Source organism: Mastigoproctus giganteus, chromosome 12 (genome assembly GCF_048544385.1).
Source record: "Mastigoproctus giganteus isolate SK-2022 chromosome 12, ASM4854438v1, whole genome shotgun sequence".
NCBI classification, from domain to species: Eukaryota; Metazoa; Arthropoda; class Arachnida; order Uropygi; family Thelyphonidae; genus Mastigoproctus; species Mastigoproctus giganteus.
Genome location: NC_143586.1, coordinates 23,300,782 through 23,326,083, shown reverse-complemented (window position 1 = coordinate 23,326,083; position 25,302 = coordinate 23,300,782). Strand labels below are relative to the sequence as shown.

Here is a 25,302-nt window from a genome sequence, read left to right as displayed (position 1 = left end):
CCAGGGTCTTTATTTTGAGCCCCCAGTCTGCTTGACTGATCCTGGCAGTCATACCTACATAATTTCTCACTTTCTTTGCTAAGTGGGTCAAATGGGGATAAAAAGTTAGTTTAGAATCAAAGACCACTCCAAGATATTTTAGTTCTGTTACCATTTTTATAGTGGTTGTGTTAATTTTGATTTGTGGATGTCTTCTTATGTCCAAATTATCTTTTAGAGATATTTGTTTGGTTTTTTTAAGGCAATATTTTGAGCATGTGCGTTTGTGCCCGCTCCTACAGCTGCAAGAGAGCGGCATTTGATCTTTGCTCTACAACCACTCGTATATTACCTTTTACAAGGAAAATCATGTCATCTGCAAAGGCCAGGCTTTCCACAGGGCCCAGATCCAAGGCCAGAAATTCATCTAGAACAATGTTCCAGAAGAAAAGGCCAAGGATTGAACCCTGCAGGCAGCCTTTATTCACAGGTCGTGTCAATTTCTGGAACCTTGTGTGTACTGAGACACTCCTGTCTGTAAGGTAGCTGTTTATTACCTTATAGAGGTTTTGTGGGGTATATGCCTGTTGAAGTCTCCTAAGGGCACTAGGCCACCAGAGTGAGTCAAATGCCCCAGCAAAGTCAGTAGAGAGAGATTGCCAGCATATATTTTTCCTCTGAGTTTTTAACTGTTGTCAGTAGGTGATGCATGGAATTCTCTCCATAGAGTTGCCCTGCTTAAAACCATACTGATTGTTGCAATGTAAACCTGCTTCCATGTAGTATTTCATATATTTTCTCTAGTACAGGGAGTAGGGCTATTGGGCTATATGATTTGGAATCAGTAGGCAGTTTCTCAGGGTTTTTTAGAATTAATCTTAACACAGCTTTTTTTCCATATTTTTGGAAAAAAAGAGTTAAAACAATTATTATATAGTGCTATTTCTGCTGATTTTTTGATAATCTCAGCCTCTAAGAGGTCAAAACCTGGGCATTTATTGTTTTTGGTTTTGGCATTAGCTTAGTAGAGGCATATGATGCAAGAAAGCAAGCTTATTCAGCATCAGCCAAAAAAAAAACAAAAAAAACACACCACTCCCATTTCACCCCTCCGTTCGCTCGAAATACCTGTCCAGTTGAGCCTTAAATTTGTTTAGGCTATCAACTTCAACAACAAGTGATGGAAGTCGGTTCCACCAACCAACCATCCACTGGCCAAAGGCAAATTTCCGCACATCTATCCGACATCCGTCCTTCCTCAATTTGAATTTATGCCCTCTGAGCTGATTATTCTGAGCAAGATGAAGAATCCCATTGGCATTGAGCATGCTCAAATCATTCAAAGCCTTATACGCTTCTATCAGATCACCTCGCCGGTGCCTAGTCTCCAGACTCTGTAATTTGCAAAACTTAAGCCTTTCTTCGTAAGAGCAACCCTTTGTTCCATTCACTAATCTTCTTGCCCTTCACTATACCCATTCCAGCAGCTCTACATCCTTCTTGAAATGAGGCCTCCAGACCTGTATACAGTACTCAAGATGTGGCCTAACCATTGCCTTATACAAGGGAATAATCACCTCCTTATCCCTGCTAGAAAAATTCCTGTATATCATTGACAAGACACCATGAGCTACTCTTGCAGCTCGTCTGCACTGCTCAGAGAACTTCATATCTGCCTGCACAATTACCCCCAGGTCCTTTTCATTCTCCACCACTGTCAGTGTAGTACCACAGAGTTGATACGTTGCTCTGGGGTTACTGTTTCCCATGTGTAGTACTTTACATTTGTCAATGTTAAACTTCATTTGCCACCTCTCAGCACATCTGTTCAACCTTTCCAGATCCTGTTGCAGCAGCATAGCGTCAGTGGTGTCCTTAACAACCCTGCCAACCTTTGTATCATCTGCAAACTTGGACATTAAACTTGATATCCCATCATTAATATCATTCATAAACACCGAAAACAACAACGGACCCAACACTGAACCCTGAGGAACTCCACTAATAACATTAGTCCACGTTGAGCAGTGTCCATTGATTACCACTCTCTGTCTTCTGCCACTCAACCATCCCCTTATCCATAGCAACAATTTGCCTCCAATGCCACACTGCTCCAATTTGTGCAGCAGTCTTCCATGTGCAACAGTATCAAAAGCCTTTCTAAGATCCAAATATATAATATCAAAGTTATTCCCTGCATCCAGTTCTTTTGTGACTACATCATAGTATCCAATCAAATTGGTCAGGCAAGACCTGCCCTTAACAAAACCATACTGCGTCTGAGCTATAACTGAATTCTTGTCTAGATGATCCTGCAGTGCTTCTTTAACCAGTGCCTCCATTAATTTACCTGGAACAGAAGTTAAACTAACAGGTCTATAATTACTTGTGTCAGCCTTTGATCCTCCTTTGTGAATTGGGGTCACATTTGCACATCTCCAGTCTATGGGTACCTCCCCTGAGTCCAAAGAAGCTCTCATAATTATGGCTAGGGGTTTGCTTACTTCCTTTGCTGCCTCCTTTAATATAACTGGATAGATCCCATCCACCCCAGGTGCCTTTTTTATGTTTATCCTCAACAATCTCTCCTCCACTTTCCTCTCAGTTATTACAAAATCATCCAGCTCACTGCCAATGTTTACTTTACCTACATCATTCTCCTTCCTGAATAACTCCTCATGCGTGAATGTAGATGCAAAATACTCGTTTAGATTGTTTGCCACCTGAGCAGGATCCTCAACTGTTGAACCATCAATATCCAGTGGACCAATCTGATTCATCCCTTTCCTTCTTGAGTTTAAATAGGTAAAGAACTCTTTTCTGTTTTTCTTTGCATCCTTTGCCAAGGATTTTTCGTAGTCTGCCTTTGCCTGCCTAATCCCCTTTGTGACTTGGTTACAGACCAACTTATATCTATCATAGGCTTCCATGTCACCCATTAATTTGTATGTATCCCATGCATTTTTCTTCTCTACCACATGTCTCATTAGTTCATCTGACAACCATTTAGGCCTAAACCTTGAACAATATTTCTTAGTTGGTATGTAAAGCCTGGTAGCCTCCAAGATTAGTTCCTTGAATGCTTCCCATTTTGAGTTTGCTGTTGGTAACATCATCAGTTGGTCCCACTGTATAGAATTTAAATACTGTCTCTTTACATAGTGCTATTTCTAAGTCTTGTATAGTAAACAGAGGTTCCGTATTGGCATTGTCATATTCAGTGTTTTCTTTTATAATGTCTGGCTGGATGGGGAAATGATCCCCGGTTTGTCTCAATAATACAATCAATTCTGGTTATTTGAGATGCATGGGGACTAGTGCATTTTGGCCCAATTAAGCAGATGCCCCATTATGCGAAGTTTCACGTAAATAGTTAAAAAATGCAGCTTTACAATTGATTTTCTGTATGATCAAATCACTTTACGATGGACACATAGTAAAGTACTATGATATGTAGTAAGCGCCGATCATTGTGATCACGTTTGTGAATTAAAGTTTAATTCTATTAAACAGTGATTCTATGTCATGTTAATATGTCATTTTCTTCTAATTTGAGCTTGATCTGATCTACAACAGCTCTTGCTCTTTGAGCATTCAATTGGACGAGATTTAGAGCCCTAGTCATGTTTATATTTTCAATCTAGCCCATAATTGGTCCTAGATTGTATAAATTTTACCATTTTTTTTATAGCAAGGGCATTTGTCATCCCTGTCTTTCATTCTACATTGCATTATGTTGTGCATAGTCAGTCAGCTGTGCTGCCTTGCAGGTAGCACATTTTAGCTGCTGAGACTTATTTTTGCAACTTTTGTAATCATGGCCAGGTGACTGCACAGTGACCACAGACAGGTTCTTTTTGACTGCAATCCCTGGCAGTATATTTATGACATGTAAAACATTTTTGTATGGGGAAATGTTCCCTGAATCTATGGCTGGTCCAGCCAGCATAGATTCTGTGTTGTTCCTGCAGTGCCTTCCATATTTTAGGTATAATTTCTGCTATAATGTTAAATAATCCATTTCTTTTGCTTTTGGTTCCTCTTTTTAGAAAGAATTTAGCAGCAAATTCATCTATTGTCATTATTCTACTGAACGTTTTTAGAATATAATATCCATCATTAGGTCTTTTTCTGATGTTGCCTCTGGTACATCAAAAATTAAGATGTGAGGATTTTTTCCTTTTGGCTTTTCTGTTTTAAGCCCAAGTTTTGTGACTTCAGGTATTGCCTCCACCTTTTTTAAATCCTCTTTATTCGCTACTTCCAGTAGCACCCCATTTTTCTTTCACTTTTCTCATACTGTTAATTTTTATGTCCTTTAAGTAGGGCTTTAGTTGTGTCATTACTGTTTCTTTGACAGTCTCACTGAATTTGTGGGCTGAGTCAGGCATTGCTTTTAGTATGACAGTGTTTGTCTCTTTATTTCTGGGTGTTTGCTTTGGCTTGTTAACCTCTTTTGGCTGCATAGCCACTGTTTTATTTGCCCTTGCTACTTGGGCATAACTTAATGTGTTGATCTCTTTATAATTATTTTTTTCTGCTGTCAGTTTCCACTTTGGTTTTAAAACTCTGTTTTCTGTGTTCAACTCTGACTCTCTGCTCCAAGACTCTCCAGCAGTTGACTATTTGTAGTCTTGTTGCAGACATTATTCTATTTGTTTGCTTGTGAAGGAAGTCTTCTAAGTAAAGTTTTTAACTCTTTAATTTGTTTGATTGGGTCTTGAACCTGGTTAATAGTTTCAAACCTTATTTCCTCTTCTGTTTTGTTCTCTGTATTTTCATTACTATCTTTTTCTTTGTGCTGTTTGATTTCTCCCTTTTTTCCCTTTTTTTTTTGCCCTTTTCATACCAAGGGAGACATGCTTCAGCATATGTATTCATTATTTATTTTTTATTTCCTCATTATTGTGGGTGGGTTCTTTTTCTTAAAACTCTGATATCTGAGTCAGGGATATCCTCTATATTTAAGTCAGGGTTGTCTCCTGGTTTCTGCATTTTTTCATCCATATTTAAGTCCTTTTCAGTCATTCTGTCCATATTATATTGTTTCTTCTATTGGAAGAAATAATTTGATGTGTCTGTTCAAAATTAGACCTATTATAACCCAGGTAATGGGATTTCCCGGTTTTGTCGAGAAAATCAATTGAACAAAGGAAACTATCTTAAAAACTAAAAATATCTTAAATCTATTACTAGATATAAGTTCCTCATTAACGATACCTTAATATAACTAATTTTCTGTCTAATATAGTTAAGAATTTTGGGCCCTTGAGGCATAGGCAAGTCAAGGGTTCTGACAGTAAGATTGCTAGCGCTATAGCGATCGCACCATGCAAAATATGCTCAAAAACACAAAAATATATATGAACTGTCAAGAACAAAACTCTTACCTCAAATAAATTACTTCTCTTCATCTATGGTTACTGTTGCACATTGTACTCCCCATGGCCAAATTCTGCATCCCTTATTTACGAGTGACACTGTCTGTGGTGTCCCTACAATCTCTGCATTTCATTACTTAACCAGTACTTCAAATTCATCATATTTGTTTACTAGCAGGCATTAGTGTGCCTGCTAGTATACATGCACCTGGCACCTGTTTGCCCATAGTAACCTAACACAGCCCATATATTTGCTTGTTTCACGGGGGTCCCCAACAGGCATTTGTAATGCCCAACGTCTTGCTTTCTAGGCTGCTGCATGTTTCAGTTGAAGCAGTGCAAGATTCGCTTATATCTCAACCTGCAACTTTTATTTATCTGTTAATTTGTGTGTCATCCCCCATCCCCAAAGCTAGCAGTTTCCCCTTCCACCTAACACTTTCTATAGCATCTGCAAATATTCTTGCCCTCCTACTATAAGTTTATTCCATCCTTGTAAAAACACTCTGGTGTTAACCAGCACCAACCACGATGAGAAAAATTCTACCTTACAATCCTTGCCAAGTCTCTCCAGGGCTAAATTTGTTGATGGCTGTCATAATGTACTCCCTCCTATCCTAACTTTTAATTTTTTTTTTTTGTCAACATTGCCATGTATTTGTTAAGTAAATCTTCAGATCTCCTATTCTTAATATCATTTGTACCAATATGTACAAGAATATCACCTTTTGTGCCTTTGAAAGATGATAGCTGCTTTCATCATCATCAACTTTTGCCCCAGGTGGACCACACCCTGGTTCTATTGCACCTATTTTTTTTTTTTTTTTTTTTAAATATATTTCTCATTAGCTATCCTCCTCCACTGTGGTTGATCTCATGTCTTGTGTTGCATGAGTGTAGTCTCCAGCATTGTCTGGAGTGCTTTAAGGGTCTCTCTTATTTCTTTGAGACCATCAACCCCTTTCCTCAAGCCTTCATTCTCCACATCAGATTCTGATGTGGTGCTCAAGCTCCTCACACTCTGCAATGAAAGCATGCAGACATCCCTTTGATTAGAACCTGAGAGCTATACAGCAATACCTCACACAGTGTGGCTTCAATCAGTATGGGATTCAGTATAGTGCAGTTTATAATCTGCGACTGTGATTGTTATCAATTAATTTCATTCTTACCATTTGTATTTATTATTTTTCTAACTAATCATGCATAATTATTTCTAATATAAAAATTCCTTATAATACCCACGTATCATTATTTTTCCCATTGAAACTATTCCCCGTTTAGTGCTGATTCAATAAGTGCAGTAGTTTTTCCAACACATTAACCACACTATGCGAGGTATTCCTGTACTTGTAGTATAGTGTGATTCACTATATTATAAGTTGTTAATTAAGAGATGATATTCATGCCAAATTCACTGATAATGAAATTATTCTCTGTCTTTTCAGAAAAGTTGCATTCCATTTGTTGACAAGTATTAAATGAATCTTTACTGTGTTTCATCCATTTAAAATGGCTTCAAATAAGTATAGCATTTGGCTTTAACAATTTAAGGGGTGAAATTTATCTTTTCTTAAACCCTGTTGTTGTGATTCTTCAGCTGAAATATTAACTTTGCTCATAGTTAATATTTCAGCTGAAGCTGAAATATTTTGCCCATAATTACTTTGTTGTTTTGCATTTTCAGCATGGATTTTTTTTTTTTTTTTTTTTGTAATTCATATTAATGATGAGTCAATTTATGTTTTTAGAAGTGGCCAATAAATGGAGGAAAATCACTTTTCAAACAGCCAGTTAGTCATGACTGCTTACTGACTGGACATGAAGATGGTACAGTAAGATTTTGGGATGCAAGTGGAGTTTCTCTGACTCATATGTACACTATTCATACTGCACATTTGTTTGATGGAGAAATAAATGTGCAACATAATCAAGAAGAAGTAGAAGCATGGCCACCATTTCGTAAAGTGAGTTAACTTAACGGTCCATTATTTCTTTGTAGGTAACCATTTTGATTATTTGCTGTTATTCTTTTTTTTTTTTTTTTTTTTTTTGTTGATCATTACTTTTTCTTCATTCATAGTGCTATGTGTTAAACTGCATTAATGAAAAATACTGTTACAGAAATGAATTTTTAGGTTTGTTTTATAATCAAATAATTTAGATACTATATTGCAATTTGGCAGGTTTTTAACAGAATGACACAAATAAGACAGGTCTGGCTGTTTCTCTAGTTTTACTGGTAGTAACATTGGGACCTGTCATGATGCCATTTAATCTTAAGAGAGAAACATATAGACATTAAATTTTACCAGTAATATTAACTGGGTTTATGTTAATTTTCTCTCTATAAATGTAAAACCTTTTCATACTTAAAATTCCAGGTGTGATAGCTCAGCAAGTGCCATATATTCCAACATGAGAGGCCGTGCCTTCAATTCTTATTTGGCAGTTGGCTTGAATAATGCTTTGAACATTTGAGATAAATTAATCATTTGTTGATATGCAAGATTTCCTGCATCTTACATGATTCTCAGTAATATCATGATATCACATTTGTCTTTGAAGCAGCACTTTTACAATTCAAATATCCCATCTTTTGATAAAGCTTTGGTTTTACTACTTGCCTGAATAATCATTTCTTTGGCCTCTATTTCTTCAAAAATAAAGCAACAATTTGTAAATTACATAATACATTTTCTTTATTATGTAATTTGCAAAATATTTATAATGATATTGCATAACAAATTTTTTTTTTTTTTTTTTTTACAATTTTGAATGCTCCCTTCTCTGTAACACTTCATAACATCTCTGATCCATTACATATTATTATATAATGAAATACTCTTATTTAAGTTGCATTATTTATTTCTAATAAAAAAACCTCTCAGGTAGCATTTGTGTGTGATGACAACCTACCTTTTAATGCATTATAATATTCTACCTGACAACCTAGCCCTTCCTTGTATTATGTAATATGTGAATGGCCTCTATTCCCAACAGTCCAACTGTGCTAATCTTGCTGGCTGCAGCTGCATGCTCATAACATGCACTAGGGTAGGATTTGCCACTCACAGTCAAAGTCATATAGTCTTACATCCATCTTCTGTTTTGGTGTTTTAATCATCATCATCAGCCATTTTCAATCCACTGCAGGATGACTGCCTCTCCAGCAACTTTCCAGTTCCTTCTTCATTGTTGTCTTCCGGGTTTTCTTATAGCTCCTCTTGCGTACCATTCTTTTATTTTCTTAGTCCATCTGTCATCATGTCTTCGAACTATGTGTCCTGCCCAAGACCATTTCAGTTCCTTAGTTTTGATAAGAATGTCCTTTATTTGTGTTTGCTGCCTAATTCATATGTTTCTCTTCTTATCTAACAGTCTGATTCCTAACATAATTTGTTCCATTCTTTGCTATAGTTTTCAGCTTCTCTTCCATTCTTTTGGTGAGTGCCCAAGTTTCACTTCCATAAGTCATGGTAGGGAGTATACATTGGTTCATTATTTTACATTTCATTCAAATTGGGATATTGCTCCTCAGTATGTGACTATATTTCCTGAATGCTATCCATCCAAAATTTATTCTTCTCTTGACTTCCAGCCATTTATCATTATTACAGCTAATGACTTGTACCAGATGAGTCTATCACTCCACCTTTTCAATTACTGCTCCTTCAATGATTATATCCCTTTCTGTCACATACTTGTTCATCATTACTTTTGTTTTGGCCATATTCATCTTTAGTCCAAAATCCTTACTAACTCTGCATAACTGATTAAGATTTTCTTCTAATTCTTTGGGATCGTGGCTTATGATCACAATGTCAATCTGCAAATCTAAATGGTTTAGGTACTCTCCTTTTACATTTGACTCCTTTCTACAACCAGTCCTATCTTCTAAAAGCTTCAAGAACAGCAGTAAACAACTTCAGAGATAGTGTCTCCTTGTCTAACTCCTTTCTCAATTTTAAATTTGTTACTGTCTTTGTCTAATCTAATAAAGGAGGTAGCATTCTCATCTACTTCAAAATCATAATGTATGGGGGTGTCTATCTTTTTCCAGTACCTGAAACAATTGCTTTATGCTGTATGGAGTCAGTTGCCTTTTCATAATCCACAAATGCCAGGTATAGTAGCACTTTATATTCATTTGCTTTCTCCATTAGCTGCGATATTACATGAAGGTGATCCACAGTTGAAATCCTGTCCATAAAGCCAGCTTGCTCTTTCGATCAATTTTCATTAAGTATTCTTTCTAATCCATTAGTAATGACCCCTGTGAACAACTTGTAAATGTGGGATAACAAGCTAATTGGTCTATAATTTCTAATTTCTGATTTATCTCCTTTCTTATGCAGCAAAATTATGATTCCATTATTCCATTCCTTGGGCATCATGCCTTTTCTAATGTATTTTGTGAAGAGTCTTGCCAGTTTCTGTGTCATGTCTCTTCCTCCCAATTTTAACAACTCTACAGTAACTTCATCTTCACCCAGGGCTTTCTGATTCTTCATTTTCTTCAATGTATATTCTACCTCATCAGGAAGGATATCTGGTATGCCATATGTGTTGCTAATTTGTGATCCATCTTCCCCACTGCCTGTATCATTTCCTCACTCCTTATACAGGGTGTCTCAAAAATATTGGTACAAACGTTTAGGGGAGGTAGGTAACACCTAAAGGAATGTGAATCGCATAGGAACCCATAACCGGAAACGTCACCTTAAGTCGGTGCACGGCGCTGTTCATCAGTTTGCGAGAGGGAAAATTTTTGGTTTACTCATTCAAGCAGTAGTCGCCACACAAAGAGCATGCATCGATATATGAACTGTGAGCTGGCAGACATTGCACCTAGTGTATGGATTAGCAGAGGGCAATGGATGAGCAGCTCAACAAATTTATGGAGAACGCTTCCCAGACAGACATGTACCAGACCATCGTTTGTTTGCGTATATGCATCAAAATTTGTGCGATTATGGGTTATTTAGAGGTAACAGGAGTAGTGCGGGCAGACCATATTCGACGCCAACAACCGCCATGGAAGAAAGTGTGTTGAATGCCATCCAGAATAATCCTACTACCAGCACACGTGCTGTTGCCTCTGCCTTAGGAGTGTCTCGTTGCAGTGTACAGCGTGTCTGGCACGATGAGTCCTTATACCCCTTTCATCTCCAAAGGGTTCAGTTACTGCTCCTCCAAGATCATCCTGCACATTTGGCTTTTGCGCAGTGGTTTCTCCAAGAAAGTGTTCAAGACTTAAATTTTCCAGCCTACGTTTTGTTCACGGATGAGGCTTATTTCACTCGGGAAGGCTTATTCAATCAGCACAATGCTCATGTGTGGGCTCACGACAACCCACACGGTGTGCATCCCCATGTGGCACAACATCGCTTCGCAATAAATGTGTGGGCAGGTATGGTCGGTGACTGCTTAGTCAGCTCATACCTGTTACCATCCCGCATGAACTCCGTTAAATATCGGATCTTTCTTGAACAAGTTCTATCAGGGTTACTTGACGATGTTCCAGCAAATGTGAGATGCAACATTTGGTTTCAACATGACGGGGCGCCTGCCCATTATGGAAGATGTGTTCGTGACCATTTGAACAGGCGTTTTGGGTGTCCGATGGATTGGCCCTGGTGGACCCGTTGCCTGGCCCCCACGCTCACCTGATTTATCGGCCTTGATTTCTTTCTGTGTGGGGCCCTCAAATCTATTGTGTATGAATTGCCTGTGGAGATGGAAATGGATCTTGTGGCGAGACTCTTCTGCGCTGCTGCTACTGTCAAAGAAACTCCAGGTGTGTTCAACTGTGTCCGCCAATCCATGCTACGTCGGTGTCACGCATGCATCGCGTCTCATGGTGGAACCTTCGAGCATCTGTTGTAACATCATGAAATGCATCAATCTCATACTCCATTGTTAATATTATGTCAAATAAATGTTTGCCAATAATTACTGTCTTGTGTCATTTCTGCTTCTTGTGCCTCGGCTACTACCTTCCCATGACGTTTCCGGTTATGGGTTCCTATGCGATTCACATTCCTTTAGATGTTACCTACCTCCCCTAAACGTTTGTACCAATATTTTTGAGACACCCTGTATAATACTTTATGGTAGTCTTCTGCTATTTGAATTATGCCTTGTCTGCTATTTATAAGGACACCACTATTCTTCAGTTTCAGTATCATTTGTCTTTCTGTATTACCGCTCATGACTGCTGATTTAAGTTCTTTGTTTTTCCTTAATGATTGTTCTATTTTCTTGTGTTAAATCTTATGTCCTCTCTGAATCTCTTTCTAATGGCTTTGCATAACTCAGTATACTCAATTTTGTCCTTGTCAGTATTTATCTTGCTCTTCATTTCTCGTCCTCAGTTCATCATAAGTGTTTCTTGACTAATTTTTTATTCTTTGAATTTCTTTTTTACCTCAGGCTTTATCACTTTCAAAAAATTGTTGTATTCCTCGTCGATATCTTGGTCCTGAAAGGATCTTCAGAAGCTCCAACTTGTTCTTGCAGTCCAGTACATACTGCTTTTTCTCATCTTCTGTTATCTCAAAAACCTTTGTATTATGTATTCGCGTCAGTTTTTTCCTTTATTTTCTTACATCTATATCAGGTGTACGTCTTACCATTCTGTGATCACTTACAACATTTACGTTGTTCTGGATGGTAACACCATTCACAGTATATCTTCTGTTAGTGAGGATGAAGTCTACTTCATTAGTTGTTAATCCATTTGGGCTCTTCCATGTCCACTTTTTGTTCACCCTTTTCTTGAAAAAGTGTTGATTACTGACATTCCTTGAAATTCTGCAAATTTCACAAATCTTTCATTTCTTTCACCAATTCCAAAATTTTCTAGTTTCCCTTTCTGTGCTGTTTTGTTTCTTTCAAACCTTAGCATTGAAGTCCCCCATAATGATAGTGTAGTGAGTTTTCTGTTCATCTAGAAGTCTCTCAATTTCGGTGTACATTTATTCATCATCATGGCTCGAGTTTGGTTGTTGTTGTTGTTATTTGGTTTTTAGGAGCATTAGCAACTAAGGCCATATTGCTCCGGTGTGGTGGTCATTCCCTGACCTTTCCGCATCCTCCGTATTTGGTGGTGACGGGCTCGAACCCCGGTCTAATCAAGAAGCGTGTGCTACGCGCTGCTGCTCCTTCCCATCTGGCTACGGAGGCGGCTCGAGTTTGGTGCATATATCATTATAACCTTTAGTTTGTACCACTTAGAAATCTTGATTAGTCTTGAAACCATTGGTGATGTACTTTTGAATTCCAAAATGTTGTTTTTTATATCTTTATGGACAAGAAAGCCAACTCCACCTTTGCTCTTTTCACTGTTTCCCTTTTGTGTACAGAAGATTTCCACTTGATAAACTTATTAGTGATTCATTTTTTCTTCTTGTTTCAGCCAAGCCAATGATTCACATTTTCTAATTCCTTTTCCAGTTCTAATATCCTGTCTTCACCAATGAGCAATTTTACATTGTAACAGGCCAAGTTGAGTTTCTGTGCATGGTAGCCTGGTCGTACCCAGAGATTCTTAGCACCCTCTGCTTCCACTCTGATCCTCTTGCTGCCGCAAGAGGGGGAGGGAAAGCCACTGGGGACCAAGGGCCATTTGTTTCATCACGTTGTCATTTGCTGTAGTGTTTGGTCTTTTCCTCTTCATGCTGACCAGGCATCTTGAAGAGAACTACTCTACATGTTCGTTGCCACCAAAGTGACATAGCAGGGCTTACCATTAAGAAGGTGTGCATGAGTGAATTTTGGGGAGGCAAGCCAACCAGACTTCTCCTAAATCTTCTAAAATAGAAAGATATTGGATCCATTAGTGCTTTAGACTGAGTGTCTGATAACATGTAGAATGCCTGTTCCCCTCTAAGCCCCTAAGTTTTAATCATATCATTATATATAAATGCCATTGTAATAAATATACATCTGCAATAATTTAAAATATACATAAACGGGTACTTTAATTTTTCTAATAAAATTCATAAAAATATGAACATATCCAAAATCGGTTGTAGATGTGATGGTTAATTAATTCTTGCAGTCTTTGTTGCCAAAGTAGTTTAATAACTGCTTTAATATTAAACTAATTAAATTAATATCTAGCTAAAGGCAGTGGCATATTGTGCAAATAACATTTTGTTTTTCAGAATTTCATATTTCTATTAGTTTTTCAGAATAGTTTATTATGATTACATTTTATGATACAGTAATAATTTTCTTTTTATTCTGTCAGTAAAATGTCTTAAATCTTCTAGATAGGAACATTTGATCCATATAGTGATGATCCGAGACTGGGTATTAAAAAAATACTTATGTGTGTATTAAGTGGAGCATTAGTGATAGCTGGGACTGCAGGGCAGTTGGTCATTTTTCAGTCAAAAGAAGATAAAGCAGAAGAAGAAATCAGTGTAATTTTTTCCTTCTTATTTTTGATTATTGAAAGTAACAACTTATAGCTCTTTATTATATAATACCTCAATGTCACTTATTATTTATTATGTCATCACTAAACAGAGAATTATGTATTTTAATTAATAACAACTATTAAAAGCTTTGTTAATTACTGATCTATATTATTAAACATGTACAAACCTTTTTGGTGATTAAACCAGTTAATTTAATTGCACAAAAAAGATAAATGCAAAAACGCAACAGTTAACACATTTGCTGCTACCAAAATGTGAGAGAACCTGATCATTGTGCCATAATTTTCACAATGTCGAAAAAAAATCAGAAAATTCCAACATCCCCAGCATTCTCAAAATTCATACATGATGGTTGAAACTTGAAAGTTTTTGGAATTCATTGCTAAAAGCAAACACTTACTTTTGTGCTGAACTGTAAGTTAGAACAAATCTTGAAGTTTGTTCATATACATAAACTAAGATCAGCACAAGCCAAAGAACAAATAAAACTGTGTGCCAAGTCTATAAACAAAAGATAAGCTTTACATTTACAGCACTCAATTAATCGCTCATATGCATTACGGCACAGTGCTTGGGTGCATCTTGAACACAGATATGCATTCAAAATGCACCCAAACGGCATCAGGAATGATATTGTGGCACATCACTCCTGATGCATATTTTACACATATATGCATAAAGGCAGCGAACAGTGTTAAATACTGCTACCCAGCATACATTTTCAAAAACAGGTAGCTTGATACTTTGCACAGAGGTTTGTTTTACTTTCAATTTTGTATGTACAGGAAAGTTAATTTCTGTCCAGTGGGAACAGTTGATGAATCTGACAAGTACCAGTGCTAAATGGGAAATGTCAAAGTAGTAATTTTAGAAGGTACAGTTATTTTGCCTTCTGCACTAGTTTTTTTTTTTTTTTTTTTTTTTAATTTAATGACTTGCTAGATGTTCACTGAACTGATGTAACAGAAAATAAGTCACTAATAGGAAATAAAATTTTCCTGGAGCAAACATAAATTGTCAAGCAACACTGAACAATATTAGCATTGGCCATACAATGTAGGTAAACCATGTTTTTTGTACCCCACCAAAATATTTCCTTTTCCCATAGACACTGCTCCATCTGGCCTTTGCATTTTCCCAAGTACTACTCATGTATTCAACTTATTTCACTGATTGGCAAGTCACTGGTTAAAGGAAAATTTTGTACAATCCAGTCTGAAACTCATCTCTCTTAATTTGAATTCACACCCCCTTCTTTAATTTATGACTAAGACTTGTCACTTCTAGTGTCATTTAATGTTACAAATTTCACCTTCATTTTATTGTACACTCTCTGAGTCTTATAAACCTCAGAGGTTTAAGTATCTTCTAAGATACTTTAGGTGACTTTTTTTTTTTTTAAATTTTTTAGTTTTTTTTTTTTAATACATGGTTTCTATACTTGACACAGAATTCCAAGTGTGGTTGCAAGTGGGCCTTTGCAGTGGTATTATAATCTCCATATCTCTACAGTTGGAAATTGTAGAGATAAGGAAGTTATAATACCACTGCCTACATACCAATCCCTAAATCAGTGATTGGCTCTCCTTGCTGCCTATCTATATGGCACAGAGAACTTTTCTGCATGAATCATAATCCTCAGACTATCTTCCTTTACTGTTTTTAATTCAATCCAATCAAGTATATTAGCTTTTTTGGGATTGTTATTTCCCTTTTATTTTGGCCCATTGAAATCTAGTTTCCATGCATCTTACTATCCTGAAGCTTATCTAAGGCATCTTGAAATAGTCCTGCTTGGTACTAGTTATTAACTAGTTTTATGAACTTCACATCATTGGCAAAATTTTGAAATTCTGTATGTTGTAATTTTTAGGAGATACATATGAAGGGAGGTTGTTCCAGAAAACAAAAGTTGAAGGAATAAATGAGGAAGAAGAAAAGGTGATGCCATGAGTTTGAAGTTGGACAGCAAAAGGATGTTTTGTATTAATTTGGAAGAGAGAGTGAGAGTGGGAATTATAGAAGCCAATTCAGAACAGCAAATATGGAAGTATCTATTGAAAAGGCATGCAGCAAAAACAGAACATCTGTGAGACAGAGTGGAGAGACTTCGTTAGAGATGGGTCATTAATTAACTTGACTGCTCTCTTTTGGAGTCTAGAGGCCTCATGTGTTTTAGGGGCACTACCCCAGATGAGAGAACAATATTCCATGGTAGGGCAGAGTGAGCAGTTGTTTGGGAAAAAAAAAGTAATGAAAAAAAAAAAAAAAAAAACAGTTTTTTTTAGATGCAGGAGAAGCAATATTTATGATGTTCTTATGTCAAGAGAGAGAGAGAGAGAGAGAGAGAGATTAGAAGTCAGATACAGATATGTGATCTTGCCTAGAAATCTGTCATTGAAGACAACCACAGCAGCAGAAGAATCCTTTTTGTGATATATAAAACCGGAGTGAGTTTTATAAGGATTGAAATAGACTAAGTTATTTTTACCCCACTGGAGAATTCCTGGAGATCAGCATTTAAGGAATTGTTAATGGGTATTTGAGAAGTTGAAGCTGATTGCGCAATGCAAGGTTTCTCAAATTGGAAGTCAGAATGCAATGTGCTATCATCAGCAAAACTATAGATACGATTTATCACCAGCATTAGTGGAGCAGTTAGAAGACAGAGAACCATCTACATCACCAGCAGAGAGCAAGTCAGAGAGAAAACTGGATACCCAATTACAAAAAAAAACAGTTGGAAAACCCATAAGATGGAGGCTTATTTAGAAAACTTTATGCCAGATACAATCAAAAGCCTTTGAAAAATGTCAAGAGCAGCAGTTTGAGTTTCACAAAACTTTTCCATTGAATTTTTCCATAGATGGGTAACATAAGCCAGTATATCGCCATTGGATCAGCACTAACGGAATCCATACTAGACTAGCAATTCATTGATCAGATGGAAAGTTTCTAGATAGTTTAGGAGTTAGCGGTTAATGGATTTCTTCATTTCTCTAAAAAGAGCAGAAGTAAGTGTAATGGGACAATAATTGGATGGGAGGGATTTTTCACCCTTTTTGGGCAAGTTTCCAAGCAGAAGGGGGAAAACACCAGTGGAATAAAAAAAAAAAAAAAAAAAAGTGTAAAAAGGAGCAAATTGAGAAATACCATCTGGACCCAAAACTTTCTTGGCATTAAAATTGCCCAAAATTATTCTGACATCATTTTGATGGAAGACCACAGGAGGCATTGAATGTAGTGAACTGGGAATGATAGGAGATGATTTAACAAGGTCATGAGTACAGGGGTTTAACGAAAATTAGGTTGTTAGTAAGTGGCTTTATCTTTTGCTGAGGGGGCAATAGATCATCAGTTTTAAGAGGTGGGAATAGAGATGACAAAACATGCAGCAAGTAACTTTGGCAAGAGACCCGAAACCTTGACTGCCCACTTGGACAAGAAGCAGGTTTTCTACTCTTAGCCTGCTTGACAATAATAACTGTTAGTAACTACTTGGCAATTGTTGTGAGCTTTGGTGTAGGCAGAAAACAAATCTGGAGGAGATGTGGATGCAAGCCAATTGTGATATGAAACATTCTTATCTTGAACAGCCTTGGCACATTTATTGGAAAACCAAGATTTAGATAAATGACAAGATTTTAAGGTGGAGTGTGGAATACAGGATTTCATCCCTACAAGAAAAAATTTTCTGACACAGTCTGAGCAAATATTGACATCAGAAGATTTAGAGCAGTAATCCAACTAAGGGAAAGAAGAAAGGAAATCTCACAGATCATCCCATTTTGTTTTTGTGATGCCTAATGACACAAAGTTGATCATGAGAGAGGGGCTTCAATGGAGAAGACTACCATCACCAAGCTGTGATCTGAGGTGCCTAGAGGGCTGCTCATTTAGACTGTATACTTGGAATGGCTGTTTGGGAAAAAAAGATCAAGAGTTTTGGCTATGTGGTTAGGATTGTCTGGTATTCTGGTGGGTAAATGAACAATCTGTGAGAGGTTATTAGTAATTGCTAAGCCTCAGCATCTTGACCAGCTGGAGTTGTGAATATTAAAATCGCCAAGGAAAATTACTTCACTGGGACTGGAGGAAGTCAAAGAGTTCCATGATTAGTGGAATTGGGAGAACAATAGAGGCAACAGATGAATTTGACAGAATTGGGTAGAGTTTAAGCCAGAGAGGATCAAAAAGAGGAGAGTCCAAATTACCAAGTCTCTGACAGAGAATATCAAAGCACACATGTGAATAAGTACCACCTTTGAAGTGAAAGGAATCATACAGCAAATAATCGGCGCCTCCGTAGCCAGGTGGGAAGGAGCAGCAGTGCGTAGCACACGCTTCTTGATTAGACCGGGGTTCGAGCCCGTCACCACCAAATACGGAGGATGCGGAAAGGTCAGGGAATGACCACCGCATATCCCCGAGCAATATGGCCTTAGTTGCTAATGCTCCTAAAAACCAAACAACAACAAACAACAGCAAATAATTAGGACAAGTGAGATGAGTAGTGGTTGACTCAACCAATAATTGGGATTCTCTCAGAAAAAGTATGTGGGGCTTTGCAGACTGTAAGTGGACATCATTGAAATTTGAACTGAGACTATGTATATTTGTGAAATTAATGAGGAAGTGTTTGGGAGGTTTAAATCTTTTTGCAGAAAAGCTTATTCTATTAGTTTGACTGTTCATAATATATTCACTAGTAAGAAAAGGTGTGGAGAACATGTTGTATGAAATAATTAAATTTTTGGGTATGAATTTGGTATATAGAGCAAGAATATACCTAGCTCCTAGACGTAATATGGCTTTGACAATGCTATTGCAATATGTGCAATAATTTCATAGTATTGTGTAATTGGCTGAGCCAGTCTTGCCCAGGCAATCTGGGTAAGCCCATTATAGATTGTGTACAGTAGATGGCCAGGGTCCACATCTCTGGGAGGTTGCTTTACAGGTGATTGCAACCTCCTAGTAATTGAGAGGCCGGTTATACAACACAAACACCATACCTCACACATTAATACACACCTACTGGCTTACAGAGTCTATATCAACACAGTGACATAATCCAGAGTTGAGTGTGACCCTTTGCTGCCACTTAGACAAGTATATATTATACATTGCTTGTGTAGTGTGAAACTAATTAATGTCTTTAAGTAGAATGCCGAAACCTAAAATGTTTGCCTTGTGTATTTTATAGATATGATTTTTCAATTTCAAATGGCTGGAAATGTGATGTAATCAGACATTTGCAAACAAATAAGCATAATGACATCATGACAAATAACAACAAATGAGCTTAACAACAAATGCAGAATAAATATTGTATTTCAGTTGGTGACAATGATTTATGCTGAATGTTTATTTGCATCTTTTGTCATAGAAAATAAGCTTCCTCTGAGTGTTGATTCATGCAAGCACATTGTTTTGAAATTGTTCAGACATCATGAGAGAATTGCACAGATAGGGAAAGAAGAGAGTGATAACCTCTGATAAGGCCATTTCTGATTGCCACAGATGGCAGTACTTAATCAAACTGATTACAAGCTATACACTATTTTGATGACTTTTTTGTTTAAAAAAAAAAAAACCACCCTTAAATGATGACCTTGTTCTCAGTGCGCACATTGGTGAGTTGTTCTACATGGGGGCGCCTCCGTAGCCAGGTGGGAAGGAGCAGCAGTGCGTAGAACACGCTTCTTGATTAGACCGGGGTTCGAGCCCGTCACCACCAAATACGGAGGATGCGGAAAGGTCAGGGAATGACCACCGCATATCGCAGAGCAATATGGCCTTAGTTGCTAATGCTCTAAAAACCAAATAACAAACAAAAACAAAAGCTCTACATGGTTCCAACATTTGACATCTAAACAACATGAAAACATATGGGATTCCTTAAAAAAAAAAAAAACAAACTGTCCCACACTTAGTGTTGATAATGTACCTGTTATGATAAGCCTATAAACTGGAGCATGTGGGTATTAAAAGTGTGAGCACTTGGTGGTAGTAGGCCATATTTGCTGTCTTATTAATTTTTTACTCAAAAGGGATCTTCATGCCTTCCTGTGAAAGTGGTTGAATAGTTGATGGAAATTTTCTACTATCTAGAAAGTGCTAAAAAGGTAGATTTAAACAATTTCAACTGATGCATGCAACTGAAGTAAAAAAAAAAAAAACAAAAAAAAAAACAAGGTTTTGAAGTTGTGTACTAGACACAACTTCAAAACAAGTTCAAGACACAAGTTGTGTTAAATGTGTAACTAGACTAGTGGACATAGTGTTTTTTGTTATGCGGTTCCCGTGGTTTCCCACAAATCCGCGTTAAATACTCTGTTAACATAGCAAAGCCAGTCAGTGTGGGTTATGTGTGAGTAGTGTGTTGTTTGTGTTGTTTGACTGGCCTCTTCGTTACTGGGAGGCGCGATCACCAGGAAGGAGCCTCCCAGCATCCGTCCACTGGCACGAGGAGCCGGACCAGGGAGTAAAAGACATCTGACGGGCTGTCCACACTCTTGCAGGAGCGAGAGTGGGGAGGGCCAAGGAAAGAACGGAGAAGAGACAGGAAAGTGGAAGACAGACAAGATAGCGAGGATGACAGAGCGTAGGCATCCTCCCAGGCGAAAAGGAGCAGGAAGAGTGCTAGGTGCAGTTGTGGGAGTCCTGGAGAAAGACTGTGGGTAGGAAGAAGAGAATAGGTAAAGTTCAAATTAAAGAGTCCAGGATCGTCACAATGGAGAATCACGGAGCGGCGTCGACAGGGCTGTCCGCCATTTGCAGTTTCATGTCTGGAAGTTTCCGGTGCTGGGTATCAGTTGCTGTCTAGAGGAGGTTATCCAGGAGTAGTGTTCGGGAGTTGCAGGTGATGCCAGCGACGACGAAAGACCTCGTTCGCATAACTGGTCAGTGCACGGAAGGCATCATTAGATTCCAATAACTTGGTTTCTGGCCGAAGTGATGTAGTGTGGAGGTCTAGGAGTAGTTGGTTTCTTAGATCTAAGTATACGTTGCATGAGTGCATCACGTGATCCCAGTCTTCAGGTACAGATGCCCTCTGTACCTTCTCCGCAGCTACAGAGGGCATCCTCGACTAGGCCGAACTCTAGAAGGCGTCTCTTGAAGGACCCGTGGCCAGTTAATAGGAAGGAAGCATAGACGTTAGGGAAGAACCAAGTGGAACGTTGCTTGTTGATGTAGGTTACCTCAGGAAGGAAAAGTTTAGTAGTTGCACCAGTTGTAGAGTTATTCCAGCGGGTTTGCCATAAGTTTATGAATTGTAGCCACACACGTTTATGTTCCTTTTTGATGTCGGTATCGGTACGGGTTTGAATAGTGAGGAATTCAGCTTCCTTATTCTTCTTGATGGCATGAGAAAGTCCGATAAAAGCGACGTGGAGGTCCAAAGGGAGGCGGCCTGTTAGTAGCTGTAGGGCGGCAGTTGATGTCGTTCTACATGCGCGGGTCATTTGTAGTAGCATAAGTCGTTGAATTTGCTGAATTTTACCAGTGTAACTAGACTAGTAGGACAGCAGCAGACTTTGACAAGTTTGTTTAAAGAGGGGTTAGAAATGGCAAGAAAAGCAATAGGAGTACTTTTCAGAGTTAGCCAATTGAAAAGTACAGCAAGTGATTACTAGTGAGTGGCACTGACTCATGTTGAAATCTAGTTCATGATTTCAACTAGATTTGAACATGCTAGTTCACGATCCAAAAGTTTTGAAAGAGGACAAATTGAGGAGCTTAAGAAAAAGAGCTGGATTACAATCTTCTGTTAAAATCAGTTGTGAACTGACAAGCAAGCTGATAATTCTAGTTATGTTATCCTCATTCAGAAAGTCTGCTTATGTTTCTTTCTTCTGGCTTGAATACAGCAACTTGCCTATTTCTTTTAAATTTTATGCCAACATTTGAAAATCCTAACTTCAGTCCAGTATACCCAACATCCACATACTGGAGTCATTACTCCTAGATATGTTGAAGAATGCTATGTGCAAATTTTATTTTACCAAATTATTTTCCAAATTGATTACTGTAGTAGATTAAACCAGAAGGAAGATTCTGACTAGTCATAGGCATTTCTTCTGATAGTCATGGAGAGTCTAAAACAAGGAAGGGTCTGCTCTTTTGCTCAGTGAGGAAGTGATTTATGGCTGCATGTGACTACATGGTATATATGTTCTCCATTGAAAAATGTTCTTGTAAATGTTAAGGTAGCACAAATTTCATCAATTTGTAGCGCATTCAAATTTGAACTTTTTATGGACAGGTTTAGTATTGTTGTATGACTCTTAGTGTCGTTAAGGATAAATAAATAGGTAAAGCAGTAGATGTTTTGCATCATCAGTTTTGTCAAGTTCAGTGTGAGAACCTATCACGTGCTGTGATGAAAAAAGAAAGCATTGATGTATAGTGGTCTTTGGTTGGGGAAATGACAATTGCACAAGGACGCTTGAGATGTAACAAATTATCTCAAGTCATGCTTGACATTTTAATGATTCCTCTTACCAGTGCTCAGTGTGAGAAATATTCAGCCAAGCTAGAAAAATGGAAACTGCATTCAGATCTTCTATTTATGGTGAAGTTTTGGAAATACTCTCAACAGCCAAGACTAGACAGCAGGGCCATTGTTTTGAACTTTGAATTAACATTTCTGGAGAGGGAAAAGTCTGCAACAGTACCTTTTTTGAAGCATTCAAAATCAGTTGATTTCTAATAAAATATTTAAACAGAAAATTGTTAGGTAAGCTAATTTTTAAAAGAACACTGTTTATAAACAATCTTTGACTGTATTTTAATGTAAAATGTACATTTTGCAGTGAAATTTAATTTGTAGTGCTGTGTGGACTTTAAAAACTTCTTACCTTTTCTGACCTCCTGTTTTGGTCTGAAAACCTGTTTTCATCCTACTTAACAAATGCCTGACCTCCGGCTGTTTGAAAGTCAAAAGTTGGCAGCTATGCATTGAGAGGATTGGGTCTTTGTTTCCAGGTCATGGTAATACATCCACAATTTTTTACCACTAACAAATGAAGGAAACAGCGTGGGTCAGTAGCAGCATGTTGAGGAAGATCTTGATATGTGAGAACTTGCCACTTTCTGCAATGAGCAGTGTGGATGAAGGCAAAAACTTGCTGAAATGCTTTTATGTATATTTATATATATATTCATATATTTTTATTTTGATGTTTTCTTTTTTTTTTTTTTCCCCCAACACATTCAATCAAAGATTTATTGAAAATAACAAGTGTAAAAAGGATATTTTTAAATTTAACTTTTTTTTTTATAAAAAATAATTTATATAAATATTGGAATTCATTATGAAACAGTCAAGCATATCAACAATATGAATTTAAAAATAAAATCAGAAATAAAAATGCAATTGGTGGGTGCATTTAGACCCTGCATCACCACATTTGTTATGATCAAGTGAACTGCTGCTGGGTTAAGGACATATCCTCTAACTTTTGCCATCTGTAAAGCAAAAAGCTATTTGTATTTATAGGATTTAGCCTAAAATCTCTAGGCAGGAAGGATTCTCAGTGAAACTAGATTTTCTATAATTTTTTTTTTTTTTTTTAGAATATCTTTCTGCATTTTAAGCTTCTTAAACCGAGCTTTAAGAGAAATGCAAAATCTACCAGCAAGGGAAATTTTCACATGTGAGGTCCATTATTTTCAAAACAACTCAAGGAATATTCCCCCCCCCCCCCTAAAAAAGAGATTTTTCCAGTTTTCATTCAATTCAAAAATGGTAAAGTTGAAAATACAGGAACTCCCCGACTTATGTTAGACTCAACTTACGGAAAGACACGCTTCTTGATTAGACCGGGGTTCGAGCCCGTGCCCACCAAATACGGAGGATGCAGAAAGGTCAGGGAATGACCACCGCATATCTCCAGAGCAATATGGCCTTAGTTGCTAATGCTCCAAAAAAAAAACAAAAAAAACCAATAAAACTTACGAAAATTCGACTTTACGTAAGGTTTTCCTGGCCGGTGCAAACTTAAAAAAATCATGGAAACATATTTTGCCTCCCATAGGAATAAATGGAGGTATCATGAAAATCTCGTAATATGAACCCAATAACACATTGTTTTTTTTTTTTTTTTTGTTTTTTTTTTAATTCGTTCCAAGTCCTTGGAAGTTGAAAATTTCACCATAAAAGGTCATATTTATAATGGAAATTGCACTACCTTTCATTGTTATCATATGTTCCCATTATAAGAATCAATTTTGAATGCCTTTGTGATATATATTTTTTTTTAAGGCACGACCATAAAACAATTTGCACTTTTCAGTTTATTGGGGTTTCTGTTAGTGCATCTGATTATAAACGGGTAGTAAACTCGATCTTATTGCATTTGCGATAATATCGAAAACTGCAGTTGTGTGGGTTTTTATGCTATTATGGTGAAATGTGTTCCCCTTCACTGATATCTTCAATCATATAAAAAACAAATTTTCAGAAACTTTCGTTCCTATTTACATATTACAATGATGAAGGGAAAGTGACCAACGACAAGTGCAAGTGATATAGTGCCAGGAAACAAAACAAAATTGATTTAGAAATGAAGATGAAAATGATTAAGAAGTACGAAGCAGGACAAAGTTTGTCATCTATTGCAAAGGAATTAGGTCTTGCTGCTTCAACAGTGAATACTATTTTAAAGGACAGTACGCATATAAAAGAACATGTCAAAGGATCAATGCACTTAAGATCAACAGTGATCACAAAACAGCATTCAGGTGCTATGTTGAAGGTGGAACAGCTGTTAATAACATGGATGGAAAATCAGATTCAGAAGCAAGTGCCCCTGAGTCTAATGGCCATTGAAGAACAAAAGCAAGAAGTATTTATAAAGATATTAAAGATAAGTGTGGCAAACCCCAACTCAAGTTCATGGCAAGCAACGGGTGGTTTAATAGGTTAAAGCATCGTGCTGGTTTCCACAACGTTAAAGTATGTAGTGAAGTCACCAGAAATTTTGTGGTGTTGGAAAAAATTTTTGATGAAGGCAGCTATTCAATGCAGCAAATTTTTAACATTGACGAGACTGCTCTGTATTGGAAAAAAATGCTGCATTGAACATATATTGCCAAAGAGGAAAATACAATGCCAGGTTTCGAGGTGTCAAATGATAGTGCCACACACTTGCTTGGGGGTAATGCAGTGGGAAATTATAGATTAAAACCACTACTTGTGTACTATTCTAGAAATCCTTTTTCATTTAAGGGCATCAGTAAAGCCACCCTACCCTTGCATTTCCGATCAAACCAGAGAGCATTAATAACAATATCTCTCTTCGAGGATTGGCTTAAATGCTGCTTCATTCCCGAGGTTGAAAAATATTGTAAAGACAACGACGTTCCTTTCAAAATTTTGCTTCTATTAGATAATGCTCCTGGATATCCTATGCATCTAAATGATTTCAATTTGAACGCGAGAGTCATATTTCTACCACCAAACATGACTTCACTCATCCAATCTA

General features: G+C 37.3%; 1 protein-coding gene across 1 annotated transcript in view; it reads left to right on the top strand.

Moving 5' to 3' along the window:
- Positions 1–25,302, top strand: part of LOC150076780 (lethal(2) giant larvae protein homolog 1-like) — a 227,416-nt gene that overhangs the window by 64,930 nt on the left and 137,184 nt on the right. Inside the window, exons 7-8 of the mRNA XM_090386649.1 lie at positions 7,112–7,327; positions 13,640–13,792. Coding sequence (XP_090242775.1) covers positions 7,112–7,327; positions 13,640–13,792 — 369 coding nt within the window. The remainder of the gene's footprint in view (positions 1–7,111; positions 7,328–13,639; positions 13,793–25,302) is intronic.